This window comes from Volvox carteri (assembly GCF_000143455.1).
Source record: "Volvox carteri f. nagariensis unplaced genomic scaffold VOLCAscaffold_41, whole genome shotgun sequence".
NCBI classification, from domain to species: domain Eukaryota; kingdom Viridiplantae; phylum Chlorophyta; class Chlorophyceae; order Chlamydomonadales; family Volvocaceae; genus Volvox; species Volvox carteri.
The window spans coordinates 472,663-495,524 of record NW_003307584.1 but is presented as its reverse complement, the minus strand read 5'-3'; the positions used below and the strand labels follow the sequence as shown (position 1 = coordinate 495,524).

Genomic DNA, 22,862 nt, shown 5'->3' with positions numbered 1-22,862 from the left:
ATTTAGCGTATGATTGAAAATAAGCATCTAATGTAGACACGGCTGTGGCAAGCCTCTCATTCTCAAGGACGGGTGGAGAGCCATCGGAGAAGAATGTCCAGCAAGGCCCCACATCCCACTGATGCGGACACTGATCCAGGCAAGCCTTTGACGCGTTACGGTGAGGTAGACTTGCAGTCTAGGATGCTCGGGAGCGTCACACAGCTGGTGTTGGTTGCGCTCACTTTTGAGAACGCTGCTGCAAGCAAAAAGTCGAGCAAAATCTTGCAGTTTTTTTTCCGTTTAGACGCAAGCGTGCTGCACCTCATCCATTGAACCATTAACGTCACCAGCCTATTGCTTGCTTGCACGCTGCGTCTGCGCCCAGCCGTTTCAGCGCCCAGGGGCTGCTGTCCGATATATGTCGTGACAAGCATAAAGCTAGTCTAGATGTCATGCATGTGCTTTAGCTTTAGACCAACTTTAGACACGACCCGCCTTTCTTATGACGCGGCGGCCGCGCAGGATGGTACCCGGCCCAACCGGAGTGTCAGGATGAGCCGGAGCCGGCTGCTGAGCCTCTGTCGCCAAGTGGTGATGCAGCCAAGCGGCACAGCGTCCTGAGGTTTGGGGGCGCGGTGTCAGGTCTCTTCGGCATCCCCGCTAGCGTGCCCACAGTGCTCACGAAGCTCCAAAAGTGGGGCGATTACGAGTCCGTAGGAAGGCAAGTTCTGCCCACCAAATTCATCCCCATGAAGGTGCGCATCGCGACATGGTTTCGGAGCGAAGTAGAACAGAGCGGGGTGGAGGAGCGGGTCGAAGGGAGGGAGGGAGGGAACTAGAGGAGGGCAACGATGTTGCAGGGTGGGAAAGGGGAAGTGGCGGAAGAAAGGAACCCACTTCTCCTCCTCTCCCGATACCCCTCGCCTTCGCCTTTTGTCACGAATCACTTTTCCACATCTGGTCTATCTCCTGTCTATCGCACGTTTCAGTTCCTGGCCCACACCGGCGCCTATGTTCCATATCCAGCTGCCACATCCCCTGCCACCTTCACAATTACCCATCTCTTAACCGTTAACCCCTCAACCCACACCCAACCCATACGCCCTGCGGTTTCCTCCCCCTCTCCCCCTGTTATGTTATCTGCTCCATTCGCTAGTGGTTCGTCTTACCCCTCTTCCCCCGGCTTCTCCCCCGCCGCCGACTTGCAGACGCCTCTCAGTGCCGAGATCCTGAACAGCTGGTCGCTTCCCTCCCAGCCCAAGCACCGTTTGACGGTGCCGGAGATGGTCGCTCAGCAGGCGGCTCTGGGTCGCAAGGTGGGCCTGCTTCTGGACTTGTCCAACCACGACTGTCTCTACACGGACGACATCCCACCGTGGCTGACCTACCGCCACATCCAGCTGGTTGCGAAAGAGCTGCCCCCGCCGGAGTTTGTGGACACCGTGGTTGCGGTGGCCAACAAGTTCTGGGAGAAGCATCCCGACGAGTACATTGCGGTTCATTGTGCCTATGGTGAGAAGGCACAGGCAAATGGATGTGCATGTGCTTGTTTTTTTGTGGGGGTCTACGGAGATGATAAGCGAACCCAAATGCGACGCTCGAACGCTTCCTCTCGCTCTGCCTGGGTTTCAAAAGAAATCTTACATTACCCGGGCTACCCCCCCCGGGGCCCGCCGGCCTTGCCCGGGCCGCTGCCAGGTTTCAACCGCACTGGCTTTGTGGTTTGCTGCTACCTTATCGAATGCTGCGGACTGAACGTAGAGGCAGCGCTGTCAGCCTTTGCGGAGAGCCGGCCCCCCGGTGTCAAACATGAACAGTTTCGCAATGAGCTGCATCGACGGTACGGCAACGTCATGCACGGCACTGTGCCGCACGGCGTGTACGGCTCCCCCGACGACAACTCCAGTTTTGGTTATTCCCCCAGCTGTGGCAGCTTGGACTTGCGGGACTTGATCGTTGGCGGCGCTGGTAGCGGCAGCCCTATCCCTGGACTGACCCGCGGGTCAACGTTTGATTGCCTACTGGGCGTGCACCACCATTCGGTTGCAGCTAGCGGCGCCGGCGGCGGCTCAAGCAGCAGTCCTGGGGTAGCACATCGACATTCAATGGACGGGCATCAGACGCTAACGGTTACCATGTCGAGCTTCACCGCGGCGGAGTTTCGAGGGCGGAGCATCAACAGCGGACTCAAGCAGCCGCTGCTGCAGCCGGCGGCAGCAGCGGCAACGGTGGCGGCAGCGGGGGTACAGGTACACCCGCACCAGCAGCACCAGCACCCGCATTCCTCTCCGCAGTTGCCGCCATGTGTGGCGACGCCGCCGACACAAGTTCGTCAGGCGCAAGTAGCCGCCCGGCAGCAGCAGCTGCTGCAGCTGCAGGCGGGAGGACATGCGACGCCGCAAAAGGAGGAGCATGAGCAGCAGCAGGAGCAATGGGCGGAAAGGCGGCAGTCGCAGGAAGGGGGAGGGTTGCGGCAGTCACAGGGCGGAAAGTACACGTCTCAGCAGCAGCAGCAGCAGCAGCAGGGTTGGCAGCAGCTGGAGGAGCTTGGTTGCAGGCAGTCAAACGGCGTTTTCAGGGGGCAGCATGGGTCCGAGGTGCGATGGCAGGATAGCGACAGGCGCGGGCTGGGATCCGGAGTGGCAGGCGGTGCGCAGGGGTCGATGTCGTCGTTAGCATCAGCATCAGCAGCATCAGCAGTGTCGGCGTCCGGGGAGTCAGCGGCATCAGGCGAGGAGGCTCGGGGTAGCGTGATGAACAGAGTAGACTCACAGCAACAGCTCCAGCAGTCATGTTGCGGCGGCGGCAGCGGAGGCGTTGATAACGAGAGCCTTGGAGTGAACGACAGGGCGGTCTTGCTGGCGCTGCGGTAGGTTGGGCGTTGATATGTTGGTTGGGATACGGTTGGTCGGTTGGGATTCGGTTGTCACGGTCAAGAGCCTGACACGATTGCTCCATGCGAGGAACGGCTGATTACGGGGCAGGCACCAATTCTGGTTGGTTTCCGAGAAGTGCTCATCCCCGGGGTGGTGTTACGAGTTTACACGCGCGGGGATGTCCGTAGAAAGGGGGGGGGGTAAGAATGAGGGCACGAAACATGAACTGAGGCTCTTTGGCGATATACGGCAATGGGGTAAATGCTCATATGGATGTCTAATCAATTGGGTCACGGGTCTTTTGAGTTTTTTCTGTAGTGAATTTATGTGGGGTATGATGATATTCCACTACGCCGGCCCTACGGCACGCATCTGGGGCGATGTCGACATTTACGAATAATCTTACCCTTACTTCCGCCTTGGCTTTCTTTCTCTAACAGGCAACAAGCGCTGGCCCAGCTGAGTGGTAAGACGATACCCGAGGAGTCGGACTCCTCGCAGAGCACCCCTTGTGGTTGCTCGTCGATTTCCCTCGCCGACGGTGACAGCACGGCAGGGCATTGCACACCCCGGCAAGCTCAACAAGGGAGGCACAGCTACAAGAGCCTTGACGCGATTGATTGGGGTGCGGCCGCAACGGCTGAGGAGAGCGGGGAAGTCGCCGGTAATGGCACTGGGAGATCGGTCCCGGCGTTTGAGTCGTTGCGGCTTGGGTAATTGGGTTGATGTTGAGGTCGGGAGGTCGGGAGCAATATTATTGGGATTTAAATGCATTGCATGGCCAGGGCTTAGGTGGATAAAGTTGTGTGGGGCCAGCCGGATACATGAATTTGCCTGATTGTATTGCAAATACTTACCGGAAGCTTGTACATGGTAAGGTACTGAAGTCATGCAAACATTAGCTGTGGACGAGATGTCAAGGGTAAGCCAGATTTTCCTTGCGTCAATCAATTGCCGTACACAGGTTGCCGAGCTGGACGCATTCAGGAGACTTTGGGTCACACCTTGGCCTTGTGTAAAGTGCAATCGTTCAGTCATCTTTATTCGAGTTTATTATACACTTTCACAAAGTATTTGGACGTAAGCACCTTACATTTTCATATAAAATAGAGCTTTTCAATGATAGTTGACAGCGTAGGTCTGCGGCCTGGGGTGGCCTATCATTCTAAATGCAGCCTATTTCCTGTAGTGCTGAGGTGCGTTACAGCAAACATGGAAGGTCGTCTTCGTCTTCCGTTTCGTCACAAGGGTCATGCAACTGCAGGCCAAGCTGCCAAAGGACCGTGGGGCATAGCTCTACTAGGAGCCTTTCAGCTGGATGGTCACAAACCCGTTTACTGGGCCTTTCTCCATTTTGCGGTAGGCCTATTACAACGCAACCACGGCGGCTGTCCCGCTGCGCTAATAGGGCCGTGCTTACCGCCTACAGGTCGCCAAACTGGGCGTTTGAAGCGAGATTGCACCATATATTCTGTGGCCACCGCGTCGACATTTACAACGCAGAAAGACCTTTCGCTACGGAATGGCGCACACGTAAAGGTGCGTACCGATGGCAGCGTAGTCCGCTAGCATGTTTCCGCGTTTCATCAGGTTATTTTGTCTGTAGGTTATCGTGGAGCAAACTGAAAAAAACGATCAAATCATCAGTATCGAGTCGGATGTCCAAGCTGGTCGTCTGCTGTTGCATTGGGGCGTGGAGGGGGGCAAGGATTACAAGGGCGGATGGCGTCTGCCTGGAGCAAGTGCCCGACCAGAGGGCACCGTTCAGTACAAGGACCGTGCGCTTCAAACCCCGTTCAGGTCAATGCTGGGCATCGCATGCGACGCAACAAACCCTAGGATTTGTTCATTTACCACGTCAGGCTTGAGTTATGACAGCATCGATAAGACTATTACGCAGTGGAAACTGCACGCTGCTTGTTATTTGCATCTGCTGTAAACAAGGGGCCTGCCTGCCGTTGTTAATTCTGCGAAGTTCGGGTTGCAGAGCAGTGGGGCAAAGCTGAGTACTGATATGTGGTATTTTGCTATACGGCGTGTAATGCCACAGGCTGGATACAAACGGTCGGGCGCGTGTTGTCTTGCACCTGGACGGCGAGGAGGCGTCTGACTTCCTGAACTTCGTGTTGAAGGCAAGGTTTGGGTCGGATGGTGGGTTCTCTGCAATGTCTCCTGCAGCAGATGATCTCGAAGCCGCTGGGCGTAACATTCTAAGTACACGTCGTACATAACGCCTGCTTAGCGGTAGCTAGGGCTTAGGTTTGCTGGATGCCGGTCGTCAACAGCGACCCAAGTTTGGTGGAAATTTTTTTTATCGTTAGCCTCGGATTCAATATCGTTATACTCCCTCCTGGTCGTCTGGTTTGCCACTAGTCTCTTGCTCCCAGAGTTCCGACCCCACCACCCAGCCTCATCTTCATCACCAACCCTGACCCACATCCTATTCCCAAGCCCATGCCTCGTTGTTAATTTTGTACTGCACCCCTGCCTGTACGGCTCCAGGATGACGCAACCAACACGTGGTACGACAACAATGGCACCAACTTCAAGGTGGCGCTTCGACCCGATGCCACCCCGGCTGCAGCTCGTGTGGACCAGCTGCCAAAGGACCTTTGCGACAAGTGGGCCTGGGTGCGGTGGGACCATGCGGGACGCCCTGAACGCGCCGGTGCTGCAGCGGCTAACGAATACGACAGGGGCGTGGCGGAGATGCGGGAGTTGCTGGCGAGGGGACGTACGCTGGACGAGCTATGGCGTGTGGCCGAGTAAGCTAACATAAGATTTGGGTCCCGCGCTTTAACGATGGCGGGGCCGTACAGTGGGGGGTCGCACTAAAGAGATTGGGGCGGAAGCCACAGATAATAATTTTATACACGCGAACGACCCAAATGGGTTCCTTCTCAAAAGCTATGCACTCATGCACTCTTTTCGAAACAGGGGTAACATTGTCACGGGGGCGATGGGGGGTTGTGGCGCAAGGTGATGGCAGCAGGAGGAGCGCCGGACGCCGACATGGGGTGTCGATATGTAGGATGCAGGATGCAGCTGGTTGGCGATTGTTTCAACCTTGTTAACGATTTCCATTTCAGCTCTTGGCCTAAGAGGGTCGACCCAAATCGCTGCGTACCTGAGTATACGCGATGGGGTTTACTGAAAAGCACGGACGGTCATGAAACAAAAGCGCGATACTTTTTCTTTCAAAGGGGACAGTGACTGCTTGAAGGGCTAGTGGGGTGGCTAGAGCAACGGGAAGGTTCCGATGTGCCTTGGTTCCGATAAGCGCACGGACAGGTTACGTCAGGCGGCAATGTGTAAGGTGTGGGGTGTGGGAGCGGACAAGGTAATGGCAATTTATGTCTGTTCTGTTGTTGACCAGGTCGCTGGCCCGTATGGAATGGCTGAGATGCGCATAACGCGGCCGGAGACTAGGGAACAACAACGGGGTGGCCCAGGGGAGCTTATTAGGATGCACATTTCCGCATTACTTCACCACTTGCCACTCTAACGCGTAGGGCCTGCCTGGCCTGCCTCTAGGCAAATTCCAGCCAATGTGCACGCACGGACGCGCGCATGCATGCACATGTTCACAGCACATATCTACACGCAGGCTTTAATAACCACTTATGCGCGTATCTTCGCCTGCTGATGCATGCATCCGTCCATTCATCCATCCACGCAGGGGCAAATGGAAGTACTCGGACTACCGGAAGAAGGTCATCATTCCTGCGCTGGGAGACGCCACTGCACCGGCTGCTGCTGCGCCGCCGCCGCCACCACCACAGCAGCAGCAGCAGAAGCCAGCGAATGGCAACGGCAACGGCGTGGCGGCGCTGCCCCGCATCCCCGATGACCTGTTGGGGGTGCAGGCCTATGTGCTGTGGGAACGTGCGGGCAAGCCGGACGGAGCAGACTTCTCCGGGGAGGCGCGCAGGTGGGGGTGGTTGGGGTGGCGTTGGTCTGAGCCTGGGGCTTCGGTGCCCCATTGCACCAGCCGAATGCTTCATGTAGAACATCCCCTCCACGTTCACACGCACGACGAAAGTTGCCAAGCAACATGTACTGATCCGCGAGTTAATAGTTTTGGGCGGGTAATAGAGGGCGCGGTAAGACCAGGGTGTATGTATGGCTGCTGTGTTGCGCTGGGAATGGAATAGTTTGGTGTGTATGCGCGCAGCGGGCGAGGGGTCCGCTTGCAAGGCAGAGGCTGTTTGGGGTACAAGGGTACAGGACAAGGGCAAAAGCCGGTCAGGGTATGGGCAAGGAGCCACATCCTCGGTGGTGTGCCTGTGGGCCAATCGTTATGAAATATTCCCTCGTCGTCGGGATGCACGCCACCACGTCTCTGCTCCCTTGGTATATCGCTCTCAGCATAAGTCCTGTCCTCCTCCTTCCGCATCCTTATCCACACGTCTACATCCACGCTGCGGCTTTTGATGTATTCGACGTTGTCCCCCCTATGCAGGGTCATAACGGAACAGCTGCAGTCGGGCGCGACCCTGGAGGAGGTGGCTGGTCGAATGAATTACACGCTGAAATCGGCAACCGGCAGCGCGGCAGCCAGCGTCAGCTCCGCGTCGTCTACACCCACCTCCTCGATGGACGGTGGCGGTGGCGGTGCACCACCGGCAACCCCGTCGCGGCCCGCCGTGGGCCCGGCGCAGGTGGGCGCGCCGCTGGGGACACCCAAGCGCAACCCGCTGGACATGATTAAGGTGCGTGTGTGGTGCTGGTGGTTTGTGAGGTGGTGTGGGTTGGGCTGGGCTGTGGAAGGAACTGCATTGGAAGGGAGCACCTTGAAGACGGTGGTCCGTCAGGAGCATTGTCAACTTCTTAAGGCGTTAACATGGTTGGTTAGGAGGTGGACTCGGGAGGGAGGAACGCAGTCGGCTGGTTGGGTGGGTGTGGTATGATATCAAGTATAATATTTGTTTTATTTGAGAAGGGGGGGGGAATTCACGTGTGTACCGTAGCCTGCGGGTGGTGTGTTCTGTTGGCGAACTGAGCCTCGCAGTGGAAGCGCTGAGGAGGGCACACACAGACCACTGGACAGTAGAAAGGTTGTCGTCCAGCCAGCAATTAAGCTGTCTGCGGCATCTTAGAAGTGCGCCCTGAACTGCGCCTATCCCGATGCCATACTTCTATTTCCTTTACATTCCCTTTCCGGGTGCAGCGCTCCGCCCCCGCGCCGGTGTTGTCCGCGGAGCGCCATGTGGTGGAGCGGCCTCTGGACTTCCTGGTGCAGCGCTTCGCTGTGGACCCCAGCACCCGCTGGCGCAGGACCTACCCCCTGGGCTCCAAGGCGGAGCTGCTGGTGGTGGTGCGGCAGGTGGGTGGGTGGGCGGGTGGATGCGGCTGTTGGGTCGTGTTGGGTCGGTCCCGGGATGGGTGGTGGCTGACGGGGGCCGCCATGACATGGGTTGGTAGCCAGGTGGGTAGCCGTGGATACTGCGCCTGGCTGAGCCTTGCCTGTGTTGCGTTGGGGGTATGGTCAGGGAGCTACAAGTTGGGTCGCGGAGTCGTGGTTGTTTACTGCTTAGGCTGTGAGTTGGGTGGCGGTTTTGGGTTGGTGAATAATATATACCTGGACCCGCCGCATAACGCCATCCTTCCTTCATTATTCCCATGTCCCATTGCCGGTGCGAACGTTTTTCGGTTCCCTCGTCTCGTTCTCTGTGCTCAGGAGAACGAGCAGTCCCCAGTTCGAGTCGACTTGGTGACGGACACGGCCTCCAATGTGGTGCTTCATTGGGGTGTGTGTCCGCCAGGTGGGTGTTCTGTACAACGGGGGGAAGAAGAGAACAAAAGGAAATGCCTGATCCTTGGTTGTCGCCTAGCGATGAGCAAGTCGCAGCAAACTGGCGTTAGTCGTATTCTCCCACCCTGCCTGTTCCGCCCACTCCCCTCCTCCTTTCCCGTTGTCTGCGCGGGCTCCGGGCACCGGGCTGTTATTTGAACGACGCTCAGGAAAACGATTAAGCTGACTCTTAGCGCTATCCCATCCGACAGCATTACGCCTTTCACCCTCGTATTAATTGCATATGTCTGTCTGTTTGTGTGTGTGTGTTCGTTCGGTATGTGCTGTGGTGGTCCTGCGTTGCTTTGCAACGCTGTCTTCTGTGGTGATTTGCTGTTTGGGTGGTACATGGCAGGTTCTCGCGAGTGGACTACGCCCGACGACTCGCTTCACCCCGAGGGCAGTGTGGTGATGCACAAGGCGGTGGAGACGCCCTTCCTCAACTGCGATGACGACGAGTGCGATGTGGAGATCAGCGGTGCCAAGGTGCCCCTGCAGCGCATCACCATCAACCTGCGGCCAGGTACCCGGGGACGGGTGGTGGGGGTGGGGTTGGCGTTGGGGGCCTGGGAGATGTGATGGGGGTGGGGGGCCTGGGGGATGTGATGGGGGTGGGGGGCATGGCAGCGGAGGTAGTGACGGTGGTGGGGGTGAAAGGAAGGAAGGATGACAGCGACATGGACACCCAATGGAGGAGAGGGTTGGGCTGGGGGAGGAGGAGGGGAGACGTGCTAGGTCAGGAATAGGAGAGGGGCGGGAATGGAGTGGGTTTAACTTTGGATATGCATCTCGGCTTGTCCACCCACCCATCTGGCCCACGTACCAGCTGCGTACTTACTCACGTTGTATGTATTTTTATGCTGTATGTTTTATCTGGCTCTCCCGCATCCCACCCCACTCCACAAACCCCCTGTCCACAGACCACCACGTGGGTGCAGTCACGTTCGTGCTCCGCTCGTCGGACAGCACCATGTGGTACAAGGACGCGGGGGGCAACTTTGTGGTGCCGCTGCCGTCAAAGTGAGTACTTTGCTGAGGGCCGGGGGGAGGACGAGGAGGGGCGGGGGGGGGGAAAGGAGGGGCGGGAGGGAAGAGGATTGCATGGGCGCAAAGAGTTGGGATGGGCCTTTATGGGGAGCATGGCCCTTGTGCTGATGGTTGATGGGGCAGGCAGCGAGAAGTTCTGGAGTGTGTGGGTTAGGACTTCTCCCTTGGGGCAGGAGAGTTGAGAGACGAGGAGCAAGGTTGGGGCTGCATGCGCGTCTGTGACGACGACCCAGTTTCACGGCCTTCAGTACTACGGTCCCTTGTCACCACTACAACAACCGTCCGTGCTCAATACCACCACCGCTTGAGTCTCAGTTCTCATCACCACCGTCTTTCCTCTTCTCCCCTCCCCCTCCGCCGCACCTGTTTTTCCTTTTAACTTTTGCATGTAGTTCCCCCTGCCCCATCGGCAGCTACGTTTTTTGCTTCCTGCATATAATCCCCCCCCCATTTCCAAATAGGAACTCTAGAAGATTTGGTACTTTTAAGTTCGGCGGTTGAGTCCTTTGGGGCCTTCTGCGTTTTGTATTCCCCTCAAAACGTACGCACCCCCTGCCCCCGATTTCTCCAGGGATGAGCCGGTGGAGGCCCAGGCCCCCGATGTGGCCAAGGACGAGCTCAGTCGCTCGATTGTTGAGGCGGAGGTTAACAGCAGCCAGTGGACACTCATGCACCGGTACGTGATGGGGGCGGGCGGGTGGGGTGGGGGGAATGTACACGAGGGATTGAACAGGTGGAGGTGAAGGCGTTCAGGGGAAAGAGGAGGAACTGACCGACCGGGCCTGTGCCTGGGGTTTGGGGAAAGTTGAGTTTTTTGTCCCACCTGACGAAATGTTAATAATGGTTTTGATGACCGTGGAGGATAAAGGGTTTTAGGGTTTTAGGCTTTTTTGCGATAGGGGTGGGGGGCCTGCCCTTGGTTACAGAGTCCTCTTTTTTCTGTGTCGCGGCATCGGGGTTTGGTTTTCCTGTCCCCCATTCCCATTGCCGCGCGCATCTACCAGCTGTAATCCATTCCCACGACATTTACCGCCCGGACCCGTCACCAGCATACCTCCCAGCATCATGATCTTACTCCTCACGCTTTTCTTTGGTTGATTGACCTGGCCTGCCTTTCCACCACCGACCCCAGCTTCAACAAGGCCGCTGACCTGATTTACGAGGTCCTCAACGGCTACTACGAAATCGACGTGGCAGCCGCCATGTCCCGCATCTTCGTCTGGCTGCGCTTCTCCGCCACCCGCCACCTCACCTGGCAGCGCAACTACAACACGCAGCCGCGCATCTTGTCCGCGGCGCAGGAGCGGCTTACGAACGCCATCTCCAACGCGCATGGCCGCACGTCAGGTGGGTAAATTGAGGGAGGGTGGGAGTGGGGGGTGCTTCGTGGGGCTAGGAATGTTGAGTGGTGGAACGTTGGAAGCCTGCAATAGCAGGCAGGCGTATGTCAGGTGGGAGCGGCGGGTGCGATGGGAATTGTATGGCCTTTCCAATTTGCGCTTGTCCTTATATTCATGTATGTATTCTCCTACTCCGCATTCTTTCGCCGTTGTCCTCCTGTTTGTTTCTTGGCTGCGCCATTTCCTGGCTGCGCCTTACTTCTGTGAGCACCGCCCGTCGCTTCCTGGGATGCATGCAGGTGAGGCCCAGGAGTGGGTTCGCGCCATGTTGACGACGGTGGGACGCGGCGGCGACGGCCAAAAGATTCGCGACGAGATCCTGCACATCATGCACCGCAACCACATTCCCGAGCGCAAGGGCCTGTGGATGGAGGAGTGGCACCAGAAGCTGCACAACAACACCACACCCGACGATGTGCACATCTGCGAAGCCTACCTGGCCTTCCTGGAGAGCGGCGGCAACCTGGGAGCCTATTGGCGTGTGCTGTCGGATGCCGGTACGCCGTCGCCGCTCGCTGTCGTTGCGACGGTTGGTGGTTGCTGTTGGCGTCGAGGGAGGTCTAGGAAGAGCTGGATATGGGATTGGAAATTAAATGTTGCGCGCTGAAGTGCTCTCGGACTTCATCACCATGTATGTAGTAGTGTATCGTCCGGCTGTGTGGCTGCTTACTGAAGGTTCTCCTTTAGGGGAAGAACTATTATGGGGTTCCCCTTTAGTTTCCCTTTGTTAGAACGTCCCTAGTTACTGGCAAGAATTGAAGATGCGTTCAAAGGCAACGAGTCAATTGAAACAGTAAAGTACTAATCGGCAATGCCGGCAATGCCGGAGCAGGTAAAACAACTGTTGCCCCTCAGTATGTTACAGGCCAGTCAGCATCAGTTTTATGTTTAGTTTCCCTTAAGTTGACCCGCCGCTGCTTTCCCGTAGGTATCACCCGTCAGCGTCTGGAGTCGTTCGACCGGGCCATCACGCTGGAGCCCGAGTACTACGGCGACAAACGGGACGCGCTGATCCGGGACTTCCGCAACTACCTGGGCATCCTGAAGGCCGTGCACTCGGGGGCGGATCTCTCCGCGTCGGCCAGCGCAGCTGGGAACAGGTAGGAAAGCAGCAGCTGTGCAGCATGGCGCGGGAGGAAGGCGGGATATTCTTTTGCGTCCCTTCTGCCGCGAGATTTTATATTTTATACAATATAAAATATATATTATATAATATATAATGCCGGGAACGGGGAAGCAGCACGAGCAACGTCTTGGAGAATTGTTATCGTCCGAAGCAGTCTGGCGCGTCTGGCATATGGCGTACTGCTTTTAACTTCGAGCCGCCCCTCATCGGATCATTGTCTTGCCGTCTTTGCCCTTCTTTCCGCCCCAAATCCCCCGCCTTCCGTTCGCCACCCCCTTTCACATTTAAAAAAACAATGCCATTGCAAAATGATGGCATGAGAAAATTCGTAATCCCTCGGTTTGCAGGATTCCTGCCGGTGCACGCGGCTGGTTGGCTTACGTGTTGTCCCACGTGGGCGACAGCCAGATCCTGCCATTGCTGGAGGCGTGTGTGGAGGCCCGCACGGAACTGGCGCCTGCGCTGACGGGTAACAGAGAGCTGCTGTACCTGGACCTGGCGCTGGAGGACCAAGTGCGACAGGCCGCCGAGAGGGGCGTGGGCTCGGCGGGTACGTTGTTAATGTTTGTGTGCATGTGCTCCTTGTGTGTCCCTTGTGCAAAAATTGTTGCGTTGACGTTATTTTTATTTTGTCACTTTCGCTCGTTTTGTGGGTGCGGGCCGCGGATTTGGCTGGGCGGCGGCCTGATGCAGTGAGTTCTTTGAAAACGTGTTGGAGTTTTGCCGTGCCGGTGGCCCAAACATGCATATATGCCCTTTTCCCGTCCCCGCACCGCGGCCCGGCTGCGCGCTGCAGGTTTCGGCGCCGCCGCCTTTATGCGACCGCTTCTGCAGAACTTGTGCCTAAGCCTTGGCAACAACGAGGAGATTTGCTATTGCTTGAAGGTACGCGTTGTGTGAGGTGCCGCGCGCGTGCCTCGTTGATGCTGGAGTACTTTTGCACCGCTGCATGACACCCGCCAGCAAAGCATTGCTCCCCTCGAACATTTCGCTGAGGGTCGACGAAGCTAGATGTCATGCCGCCCGACGTGCCGCTTCCTCCTGACACAAGCCTTGTTCGGATAGTCGGATAATATTTCCTATGGCCGTTACCACGTATTCAACCCCAACGGCGCATCCTTTCCCTTTTTCCTGGATTTTTGGCCCGGATAGGCCTGGAACGAGCTGCCCAGCAGTGTCCGCAACGGCGGGCGGCCTAGCAAGGAGGAGGCGCTTCTGGCGGTGTCTGTGGTCAACCGCATCCGGAGGGCGCTGGCGGAGGTGGGGAAGGGGGAAGAAGAGGAATTGTGATCCATGCGCGGCAGTGTTGTATGTGGGAGGTAAAGGGAACCTGTGGGCTCGGTGGAGTAAGAGAAGGGGGGGGCAAAGGGGCGCCTGTGATATATGTGGCTGAATTGAGGGGTAGGGTATCGAAGGATAAAAAGAGAGACAGGGAGGCCTCTGGGTTACGTGGCTAGCGAAATCCCGCCTCTATCCTATCTACAGGCGCCCCACCACCCCTAGAATGCGTTGCGTTCCAGTGTGGGAAAGCCACCCTTTCCACCTCCACCCGCCTGAGCACCTAAGACTTGTTTTGCCTTGTTTTGCCTTGTTTTGTTTTGCTTTGTTTTGTTTTGTTTTGCCTTGTTTTTTGTTTTGTTTTGTTTTGCCTTGTTTTTTGTTTTGTTTTGTTTTGTTTTGCCTTGTTTTGGTTTGTTTGTTGATTTGATTCACAACAACACCTTCCTTGTTTCACAACGCCGGTGGTTATCCTGCTGAGTTCTCATATGAGAACATGTCTCTTCTGATTGCGAACCTGGGGTGGTGCACGTGCTGTTGTGCAACAGATTTCTGACCGCACGGTGAACCGAATCGGCGACATCTCCAAGGCGTACGGTAGGGCGTTTGGCGTGGAGCGCTGGGCTTACGAGCTGTTCGCTGAGGAGGTCATCCGCGGTGGCGCCGCCTTCGCCGTGTCGCTGGTCATCACCGCCATTGAGCCCATGCTGCGCAACGCGGCAGCGCTGGGTGCATGGCAGGTGGGTGGGTAGGTGGGTGAGGGCGTGTATGCGCACAGGTATGTGCTTCCGTTGCTTACTCCTTTTTTCGGTGTGTTCATGTGACTCTACTGCTCTTCCACGGCTTCGGCCTGCCATGCCCTTTCCGTGGCCCCCCTCCCGTGTCCTTAGCTGCTCACTCCCAATCGGTGTCCCCATTGATAGAACCTTCTAGAACCTACTCTAGGGACCGACTGCCCTCCGCCAGTGGACGGTGTTCGACCCTGGGTGGACTCCGTTACCACGTCCATCCAATCCGCCGCGCATTTCCGTTTCCCTCCATCTGTCCGCTGTCCTCAATCTTCTTCTGCTCCGACCCGCTCCTGTCTGTCCTAGCCCTCCTGTATCCGTCTATCCCTGGTATCTGCTTCTATCGTCAGTGGTTCGCCGTACCCCCCCCTCCTGAACGATGCAGGTGATCAGCCCCGTGGAGGGGACCGGCATTGTGGAGGTGATCACGGGGCTCCACGAGGTGCAGGACAAGACGTACGAACAGCCAACCGTACTTATTGCAGAGCAGGTACGGCGTACGGTGCAGCGTGGAGGTAGTGTTCGGGTTAATAAAGGATGTCAACTATTGTGCCTTGTGTCGAGTTGGGCGTTGTGTTCTTTTCCAGGGTACATCCGATGGTGTTGTTGTCGCGGTATGGGCGAAGTGAAAAATGCTTCCCAATTTACCTGCGTGTGAGTGTGTGTGTGTGTGTCTCCTGGCGTGAATGTCGGTATGCATGAACTTGGGAGGAGGAGAAGGGAGTGTCCTTGTGCTTTGAAAATCGGCACGGTTTCCAATGCCATGTCCCGCAATCCCCTCCATCTCCACCTCCATCTCCCCCTGGCAGGTGACCGGCGAGGAGGAAATCCCCGAGGGCGCCGTGGCGGTAATCACGCCGGACGCCCCCGACGTGCTGTCCCACGTGTCGGTCCGTGCTCGCAACATGCGAGTGCTGTTCGCCACCTGCCATGATGAAGGCCCGCTGAAACAGCTGCGAGAGGTGCGGAAAGAGGAGAGGGGCCCGGGGCCGGAAGGGGGCAAAAACAGGAGGTGTGTCTTGGCCGCTGCCCGCTGCCCGCTGCTGCTTGCTACCTGGACCCTGGCCGAGAATGGTGATGAGGATCTATTATATATTTACATCACATGTTTTTATTAACTTTTGCATTACTATTGAAGGCAAACTCCTGTGCATGATATATATTATATTAATTTTTTTATATTTTGTGTTTATATTTATGTTTACTTCCGTGTGTCCTTTCCTTTCCATACAGGCACGTGGCAAGTGGCTGCACCTGACGCCCTCCGCCAGCGGGGCGGTCACTTGGTCGGAGACCTCACCGCCACGCCAGGAGGACGGCGCAGCGGCACACTCGGCAGTGGCGAAGCCCACCAAGGGTGAGTATCGCTTTAGGTCTCCCGCTAGACATCATAGGTTTAGGCTCTTGCGAGGCGGGGTGAGTATGGCCAGGCATGGAGAGGGGGTCGGTAGTATGTATAGGTCCCGACATTTCCGAGCCATGATGCTTTTTGAACTGCTTGACGGGGCTGATCCATTCGATGTTGGGCAATGGGCTGGAAGTTGCTGAAGAGTTCATGTGCGGCAGAGTGTTTGGAGAGTGTTTGGAATACCCACGGCAGCCGCGTGCACTGCCGGCGGCTTTTTCTCGAGTCGTCAATGCAATCAAGTCTACCACCGACAGCCTGAAGCTGCAGCCGCTGCTGCTGTCTTTGGGGACACATTGCCGTATACATCGCCGTATACATCGCCGTATACATCGCCGTGTACATCGCCGTGGCGACTGCCACTGCTGCCACCCCTCGCAGGTCTGAAGATTGAGGTCCCCACGTGGTGCGGGCGCTGGGTGGTAGGCATGGACGAGTACCGCGATGGCGTGGTGGGCGCTAAGTCCAAGAACCTGGCCAAGCTGCGTGGCCGGCTGCCGGCCAACATCAACCTGCCGGCGTCAGTAACGCTGCCCTTCGGCTGCTTCGAGCAGGTGGGTGTGCACGGCATGACATGGCATGATGGCATGAGCGTGCTTTACGTGCCACACTTATGCTGCTTGACATGCTGCTTGAACAAAAAAGTCGAAATTGAATATGCCTCGATGGGGGCTGTTGAAGAGAGATGTTGATCTAGCGTAGCGTTGAGGCGGTGCCCGTGCTCTCTGTGTGTATACAGTGTGATCTATGGGAAAGAAAGGAAGGCGAAAGAAAAAGGGGAGAGAGGCGAGCAGAGAGAGCCGTGGCGTCTTTAATCCTTGCTAGCGCCGCACCGCGCCATCAAGCAATCTTCTGTCAAGAACCCCACCCACTGAACCCCACCCAGCCACTCCAACCCAACCCATCCACTCTTTTACCCGCTCGCCACCAGCTACGCCATGTATAAAAATAAACAAATAAATACATATAATATATATTTATATACATGTAAAATACAATATCATAAACACCGGGCCGAAACAACGATCACCAATAATAACGAGGCGGCCTTCTACCGTTGTCCCTTCAATAGGTCCTGGAGCTGCCGGAGAACAAGCAGCTGAAGCAGGCCCTGGCCGGCATTGTGGCCCGCATCTCCGGCCGCCAGTCGTCCGCCGCCAGTGGCAATGTGGGAGGTCTTCTCTCTGGTCTGGGCTCCCTGGTGGGCTTGGGCGCTGGCGCCAAGGCTGATGCTGCACCCCACTCCAGCCCGAGCCGGGGTGCAGGGCAAAGCCCCGCCGAGCTGCTTGCGCAGTGTCGGGTGCTGGCGATGCAGGTGACGGTACCTCGTCAGGTGCGAGACGAGCTGGAGAAGGCCATGCGGGCGGCAGGTAAGAGAGGCGCCGCTGGGTGGGGTTGGGGTTGGGGTTGGGGCGGCGGCGGGGCTGGTGGGGAGGGTGGGCGTGGTTGAGGGGATCTGGAGCTGTGTGGGCGACTTAAGCTGCGGGAGGTCTGGATATACCATTGCGCTAAGAGTCATGTCCTTATTTATCTGCTATACTTCTGATAGTACTTCTGAAAAAAAGAAGTATAGCAGATAAATAAGTACTATTTAAGTACTTCCGCCCGCTTTTTTCCTTTCTTGGGCCTTGTCGTATCTGTGTCCTGACACCCCGTGGAAAAGGGAACTCATCAATGCATTGACGGTGTCTCCACTGCCAGGCATCCCGCCGCCCGAGAACGAGGAACGCTGGGCCCTGGCGCTTGACGCACTTCGGGGTGTGTGGGCTTCTAAGTACAACGACCGCGCCTACTACTCGCTGCGCAAGGCCGGACTGGACTTTGACTCCGTGCGCATGGCAGTGCTGGTGCAGCGCGTGGTGCCCGCACAGTACGCCTTTGTCATCCACACGCGCAACCCCTCCAACAACGACGAGCGGGAGGTGTTTTGCGAGCTGGTGAAAGGGTTAGGTGAGTACTTGTTTGTGTATGTATGTATGTATGTATGTATGTATGTATGTATGTATGTATGTATGTTTGTTTGTTTGTTTGTTTGTTTGTTTGTGTAGTAACAAGGGTAAAAAGAGAAGAGTGAAAAATGGTGAGCGTGTGTTGTGGCCTCTTCAGTGGGCGCGAGGGCAGGCGTCCGTGTATGTGCATGACCTGCTTAAAACTGAACATCCACACTTCGCCTTGCTTTCCGCTTGTCCTCCTCCAATTCAATACTCTATTTAACTTGCGTGTGCTACGTGCCGGCCGGTCTCCATCTCCAGAATCCCTCTATTTGTTTCTCCATTGCTCGTCAACCGCCCGCATGCACATGGTTTGCCACACGGCCGCACATCTGAATCCAAGCGCGGCACGCAGTGCGGTCCATTTTAACACATGTGCATGTGGCGAGCCCACCCCCCCGCCTGCCCCTAGCGCCACGCTATTTTCCCTTTTCCCCCCACGTCCTCCCCCACACATTGCCCCCTCCCCCCTCCCCCCTCCCCCCGCGCCCCTCAACCCACACACACCTCTCCTATCTTCAGGCGAGAGCCTAGTGAGCGGCATGGTTCCGGGTAGTGCGGTTGCGTTCACGGCGGTGAAGGACGAGCCGGGTCTGAAGTCGCCCGAGGTGCTGTGCTACGCGTCCAAGAGCGAGGCCATGTTTGTGCGCGACTCGCTCATCTTCCGCTCCGACTCCAACGGGGAGGACCTGGAGGGTTACGCAGGTGTGTGTGCGTGCGTCAGGGAGCGGGCCGGGTGATGGTGTGTGGGGTAACGATATCTCTGTGTATGTGTGCGTGTTACACTGGAGTTACACTGGAGTTGCGTTACTCTCCGGAGGTGTAACCTGGGGGGGCTCCATACATAGCTGGTGCCATGGGGCCTGGGTCCCAATAGCCAGTCTAGGGGCTAGGGCTGTCCAAATGTGTGTTAGGTGTGTAATGGTGGCTTTTGGGGTCGGCTCCATGATGAGAGGTTCGTCAGTGAGCAGGTTCAGTGTTTGTCCCATGGCATGGGGCATAACAACACGGTGCTGGGATGGAGAGTTTCAGGGTGGTCAAGTCCTGTCGTGTTGCCGGTTCGTGTGTGTGGAGATGTGGATGTGTGTGTGGAGATGTGTTCCATGCCAGGTAGTGCCACACACCAAGTGCGTTTCGTGCACTTCAGCTTAGCGCTGGAACGGTCCTTGCCGCGCAGGCGCTGGTCTGTACGACAGTATCACGATGGATCCTACCGTCCTGACCAAGGTTGATTACATGGAGGACCGCCTCGTGCAGGACCCGGGCTTCAGGTCGGTGCGGAGTTTGGGGTTTCTGGGGTTTGCAAGGGGAGCCCGGGTGGGGCTGCAGACGGATGGATGGGGGTTTACTCTGGATGCACCCCGAAAGCAAAGAGGACGACAGGAACGATTGCCCCCAATGCTCAAACGTCCGTTAAGCGGCTGCTTAACAGCTGCAGCACAATTGCACGATGACCATGGAAAACCTGGTGGCAGTGCTACCGTTTCCGCGGTTCCGAGTGAGCAGATCCCGCACCAGCCGCAAGGGTGACGCTACGATTGGTAAGGTGCTCTTCGACTGTAGATGTGCTTCTGGCTGCTCACCCGGCGTGGACCATTGCCCCATGGCCCCTGTTCTTTCATTGTTCTCCTCGAGTCCTTGGGAGGAAAGCGCCTCTTTCCGCCAGGGAAGGAGCCCGCACAGTAACCCCTACGGTGTTCCCGTCATGTCTGTGCCGCAGGAGGGATCTGATGTCCCGGATTTGCCGGCTGGGAGTGGACATAGAGAGGGCGCTGAGTAGCGCGCAGGTACGGCGGGTCGGGCGGGCGGGCGGGCGGGCCCGGGCCGTATCTGGCGGGTGTGTGTGTGTGCGTGTGTGTGCGTGTGTGTGTGCCAAGAGTGAGAGCTCTTTCAAGAAGATTGGCGGAATGGGTCTGACCATATGACTGGGCGCTTACGGACGGGCGATTCCCTGCTGAGCAATTTCCGCTCTGCGTCTCAGTACCTTGAGTACTTTTGGTCCTAAGTGTTGTGGGTAATTTAAACCACGACTTTGGGGGTCCTTATCAAAATCGGACAGTGGAGAGTGGAAAGCGCCCTGTGTGCGTGTGTGTGTATGTTTGTGACACAAGCAGTTGCTAAACAACCAGCTTTAAATCCTTTGTTGGTCATTCCAGGCGTGACATTTGATCCTTGGGGCCTATGGTACCACTTTCCCCCCCCCCTTGCACGCGTCTGCTGGTGTAGACGCGAATGCTAATGCTCGCACGCACACGTCCGGCCTGCTTGCCGACCACCTTTGGACAGTGTACTCGACAGTTTTGGATCAAAGCACGTGACATTCAAATCCCTCCTCTCTTGCTGCTGCTTCCGCCGCCGCATTTGCCGGTGCAATTGACGGTGCCGGGGGTGGTGCTACTTGACTTGCCGCGCGCAGGATGTGGAGGGAGTGGTGGCTCCGGACGGCTCCATCACGGTGGTACAGACTCGGCCGCAGGTCTAGAGGACGTCATGGGGTATCCAAGTCGAGTTATGGGGAGACCAAGTCGGCGGGTAGATGGCCGGCGTCGAGTGCGGGAAGGGTAGACGGCCGGCTGCCCGTGTCCTCGAAGGAAGGCCATCATCAAGAGGGAGCTGCAATGGCCGGCGTCATAAGCAGAGGCTTAAAATGGTTGTGTGCTGGTTAGGTGGGTCCAAGAGGTCCATATCGCAAAAAAGGGTGTCAATGCGCGGTTGTTGTGTAGTCCTTACCGCTGTCCTATTTTATTTGCTTGAGGTAGAGAAAAGTCCTTGTCTGCTCTTGTGTGTGTGTATATGTATATGTGTGACGGCGACAACAGATAATATTTAGGAAAAATGCTTTCATGCGTTTGTTTCCCTTCGTGTTTGTGTATGTGTGTTATCGTATGCTTATCATCGTTTTTTTAGTCGTTATTACTTTTCGGGGAAAGATCTTCATGGAGAAATTAAAGACCTGAAGGGTTTAGCGCCTCTCTTCAGGCGGCCCAGCGGGGCTAGCGTCGGGTCGGGTTCGGCGTATGGCGTACCACGGAGCGGCTTGGTGTGGCTTGGCCTGGCCTTAGAAACCAGGCTGTCGACATCAGCTTGCGAGTTAAGCGAATTGCGCATTGAAAGTGCAAACGAGCAGAAGAGTCTAAAGAGCAGAAAGCGCAGAGCAGGGCAGTATGTCGTGCAGATTGAAGTACTGAATAACCAATGCCAATAATTTACGCATTGCGGAGCAGCAACCTGTGCAGCCTCGGCCGCGCACGTGTGTGGCGACGGCGGCTGCGCGGTGGCCGCTTACCTATTATTGAGTAGCATCACTGCAGGGAAGGCTGCTGAGGGCATGTGCGTGCTTGTGTGTTTTGCAGATATCCGATGTGCGGGTTTCCTCCGCGGTATAACTCGGTTTCCTCACGTGTTTGCTGCTTTTGTGCTTTCCGTTACGCCTAAAAGTATAGCCCCGTTGTTTCGCACGGGTCTGTGCGGATGCGTGAGTGGCGTCTACTTCGAGCATCCTCTTTCAGGTCCCGCCGTGCTTCCACTAAATCGAGTTCAAGAAGGCAGTCAAAATCTTCTGCGTGGATCAGGAACAATGCTGTGATGACGTGTTGCCGTGGCCGCATACAGCGTGGTGTGGTGGATACACTGAGGGAAGAGGGGAGGGCGGGTGTGTGTGTGGCAGCAGACCCACAAGTAGGGCCACCGCCTGACAAGAAGGCTGCGGGGAAAGCGGGAAGGCGTGGGAGCGTTTGGCGTGGGAGCGGAGGGCCTAGCTGCTGAACAGTTCGTCTCTGTGCGCCGTAATACCGTGACGCCGCCGGCCTTGAATATCATCCTCTCCACATTACAACTTTTATTGCCTGTTGTTGTGCGTGACTAAGCTTGTGTGTGGCTGAGGCTGAGCGCGGGGAGAAGAATCTTGTGTCGTTTCTGTTCAGTGTTCATGTGCCTGTGTCTACCTTCGCCGCATATTGTGCGCGTATCAAGGTAAAAGGCATAGTGGCACAGTGTGTCAGTGTGCACTTGTACCGTACAGTCCGCTTGGGCTTCCTCTGCATGGGCATACATCCCGCTGGACATCCGCATCCGACCTCGAAATGTGGCAGCGGTACTGGGCTCCGTTGGATATTAAGAAGTCCCAGGACGGCGTCCGGCTTACATGCTAAGCGGCTGTGTGTGTGAGGAGGGGGGTTCGGCGCGTCGATCTGTAGCACGCCCGTTGGTGGGGAGTGGTTGGCCGCCGCGTGGAGAAGTGATACCGCGCCGCCGTCGCCGTCGCCGCCGCCGCCGCCGCGCTGCACCGGTCTGATGCCATTCAGCTGCATTCGTATATGTGTGCTTGTGCACTCTGCACACCTGGCGTAGCAACCAACGCACGCAAGAGAGCGCTCTTATTCTTTCCTTGCCTCGTAATTTCTCATTTCACCGGGAGGACGTAGTGGACTTGCAGGGCTTCATTTCTCGAATATAGTGAGAAAACCCCGAGATGAACCCTGTTCAGCTGCACGTTTGATGTTTCCAGCATTGGATGCCACACGTGGATTGATCTGTGTGGGATTGTCAGTGTATTGCATATTCTCCGCTGATATAGTTTCACTGCACGACGTGTTCTGTCAGTCTGTCTCTTCAACCGAATCCCGGTCGCCGTCACCAACAAAGTGAACGTAGTTCACGGCGAATGGTTTGTAAACACGGTTGCTTTGTAAAAGTATATGCCTCCTGCTTTGAAGGCTTCTCCGGGAGCATATGCGTGCAAATCATATTTATCGGCACGTGCTAGAGGCCCACTTCCTGTCTAAACAGTGCTTGTGCACACATGCACGTCCAGTGGTTTGTATTGTATTGTATTGTGGTTACAGTATTTCCGCCGCCGACGCGGCGGGTGCCCTCACGAGCCGTGAGGCTCCAGAGCACGCTGTTGACGCTCATCAAAAACCTCAGTAAGGAAAGTAGCGATTTTCCTCGGATTGGTATTAAGAAATACCTTGCGCATATCAGTATCTTCAACGTTAATCAGAAACCTATTACGCAACTCAGTATACGCCTCACACTCCATGAGCACATGGTATTCATCCTCAACCTTACCCGACGTACAGACCTGACACGTACGGCACTCTCTCGGCCTATGGTGTCCTTTGTTGACCTCCAAAGGCCAACAACAAAGACGGAATTTGGCAACCATACGCAAAC

At 56.5% G+C, this 22,862-nt stretch overlaps 2 protein-coding genes across 2 annotated transcripts; one reads left to right on the top strand and one right to left on the bottom strand.

Moving 5' to 3' along the window:
- Window positions 1-93: 93 nt before the first annotated feature.
- VOLCADRAFT_118653 (uncharacterized protein) lies at window positions 94-18,958 on the top strand (the record flags this gene model as incomplete). Its single annotated transcript, XM_002954237.1, has 33 exons — window positions 94-160; window positions 505-737; window positions 1,191-1,494; window positions 1,681-2,851; window positions 3,299-3,483; window positions 4,288-4,397; window positions 4,465-4,658; window positions 4,909-5,009; window positions 5,443-5,623; window positions 6,538-6,571; window positions 6,641-6,789; window positions 7,321-7,363; window positions 7,520-7,570; window positions 8,029-8,184; window positions 8,539-8,623; window positions 9,008-9,175; window positions 9,573-9,672; window positions 10,271-10,375; window positions 10,832-11,046; window positions 11,339-11,596; window positions 12,028-12,199; window positions 12,573-12,775; window positions 13,022-13,110; window positions 13,378-13,485; window positions 14,052-14,243; window positions 14,677-14,781; window positions 15,101-15,253; window positions 15,525-15,648; window positions 16,078-16,250; window positions 16,769-17,066; window positions 17,398-17,646; window positions 18,210-18,392; window positions 18,865-18,958. Coding segments are annotated over 33 exons (6,053 nt in total), but the record flags the coding sequence as incomplete, so codon positions are not given.
- A 1,832-nt stretch (window positions 18,959-20,790) lies between these two features.
- On the bottom strand, window positions 20,791-22,860 carry VOLCADRAFT_106301 (uncharacterized protein). The gene is made up of 4 exons (XM_002954169.1): window positions 22,565-22,860; window positions 21,632-21,842; window positions 21,364-21,390; window positions 20,791-21,317 (listed from the first exon to the last, which is right to left on the bottom strand). The coding sequence occupies exons 1-4, from the start codon at window positions 22,852-22,854 to the stop codon at window positions 21,237-21,239; spliced, it is 609 nt and encodes a 202-aa protein (XP_002954215.1). The 5' UTR covers window positions 22,855-22,860; the 3' UTR covers window positions 20,791-21,236.
- Between the last annotated feature and the right edge of the window lie 2 nt (window positions 22,861-22,862).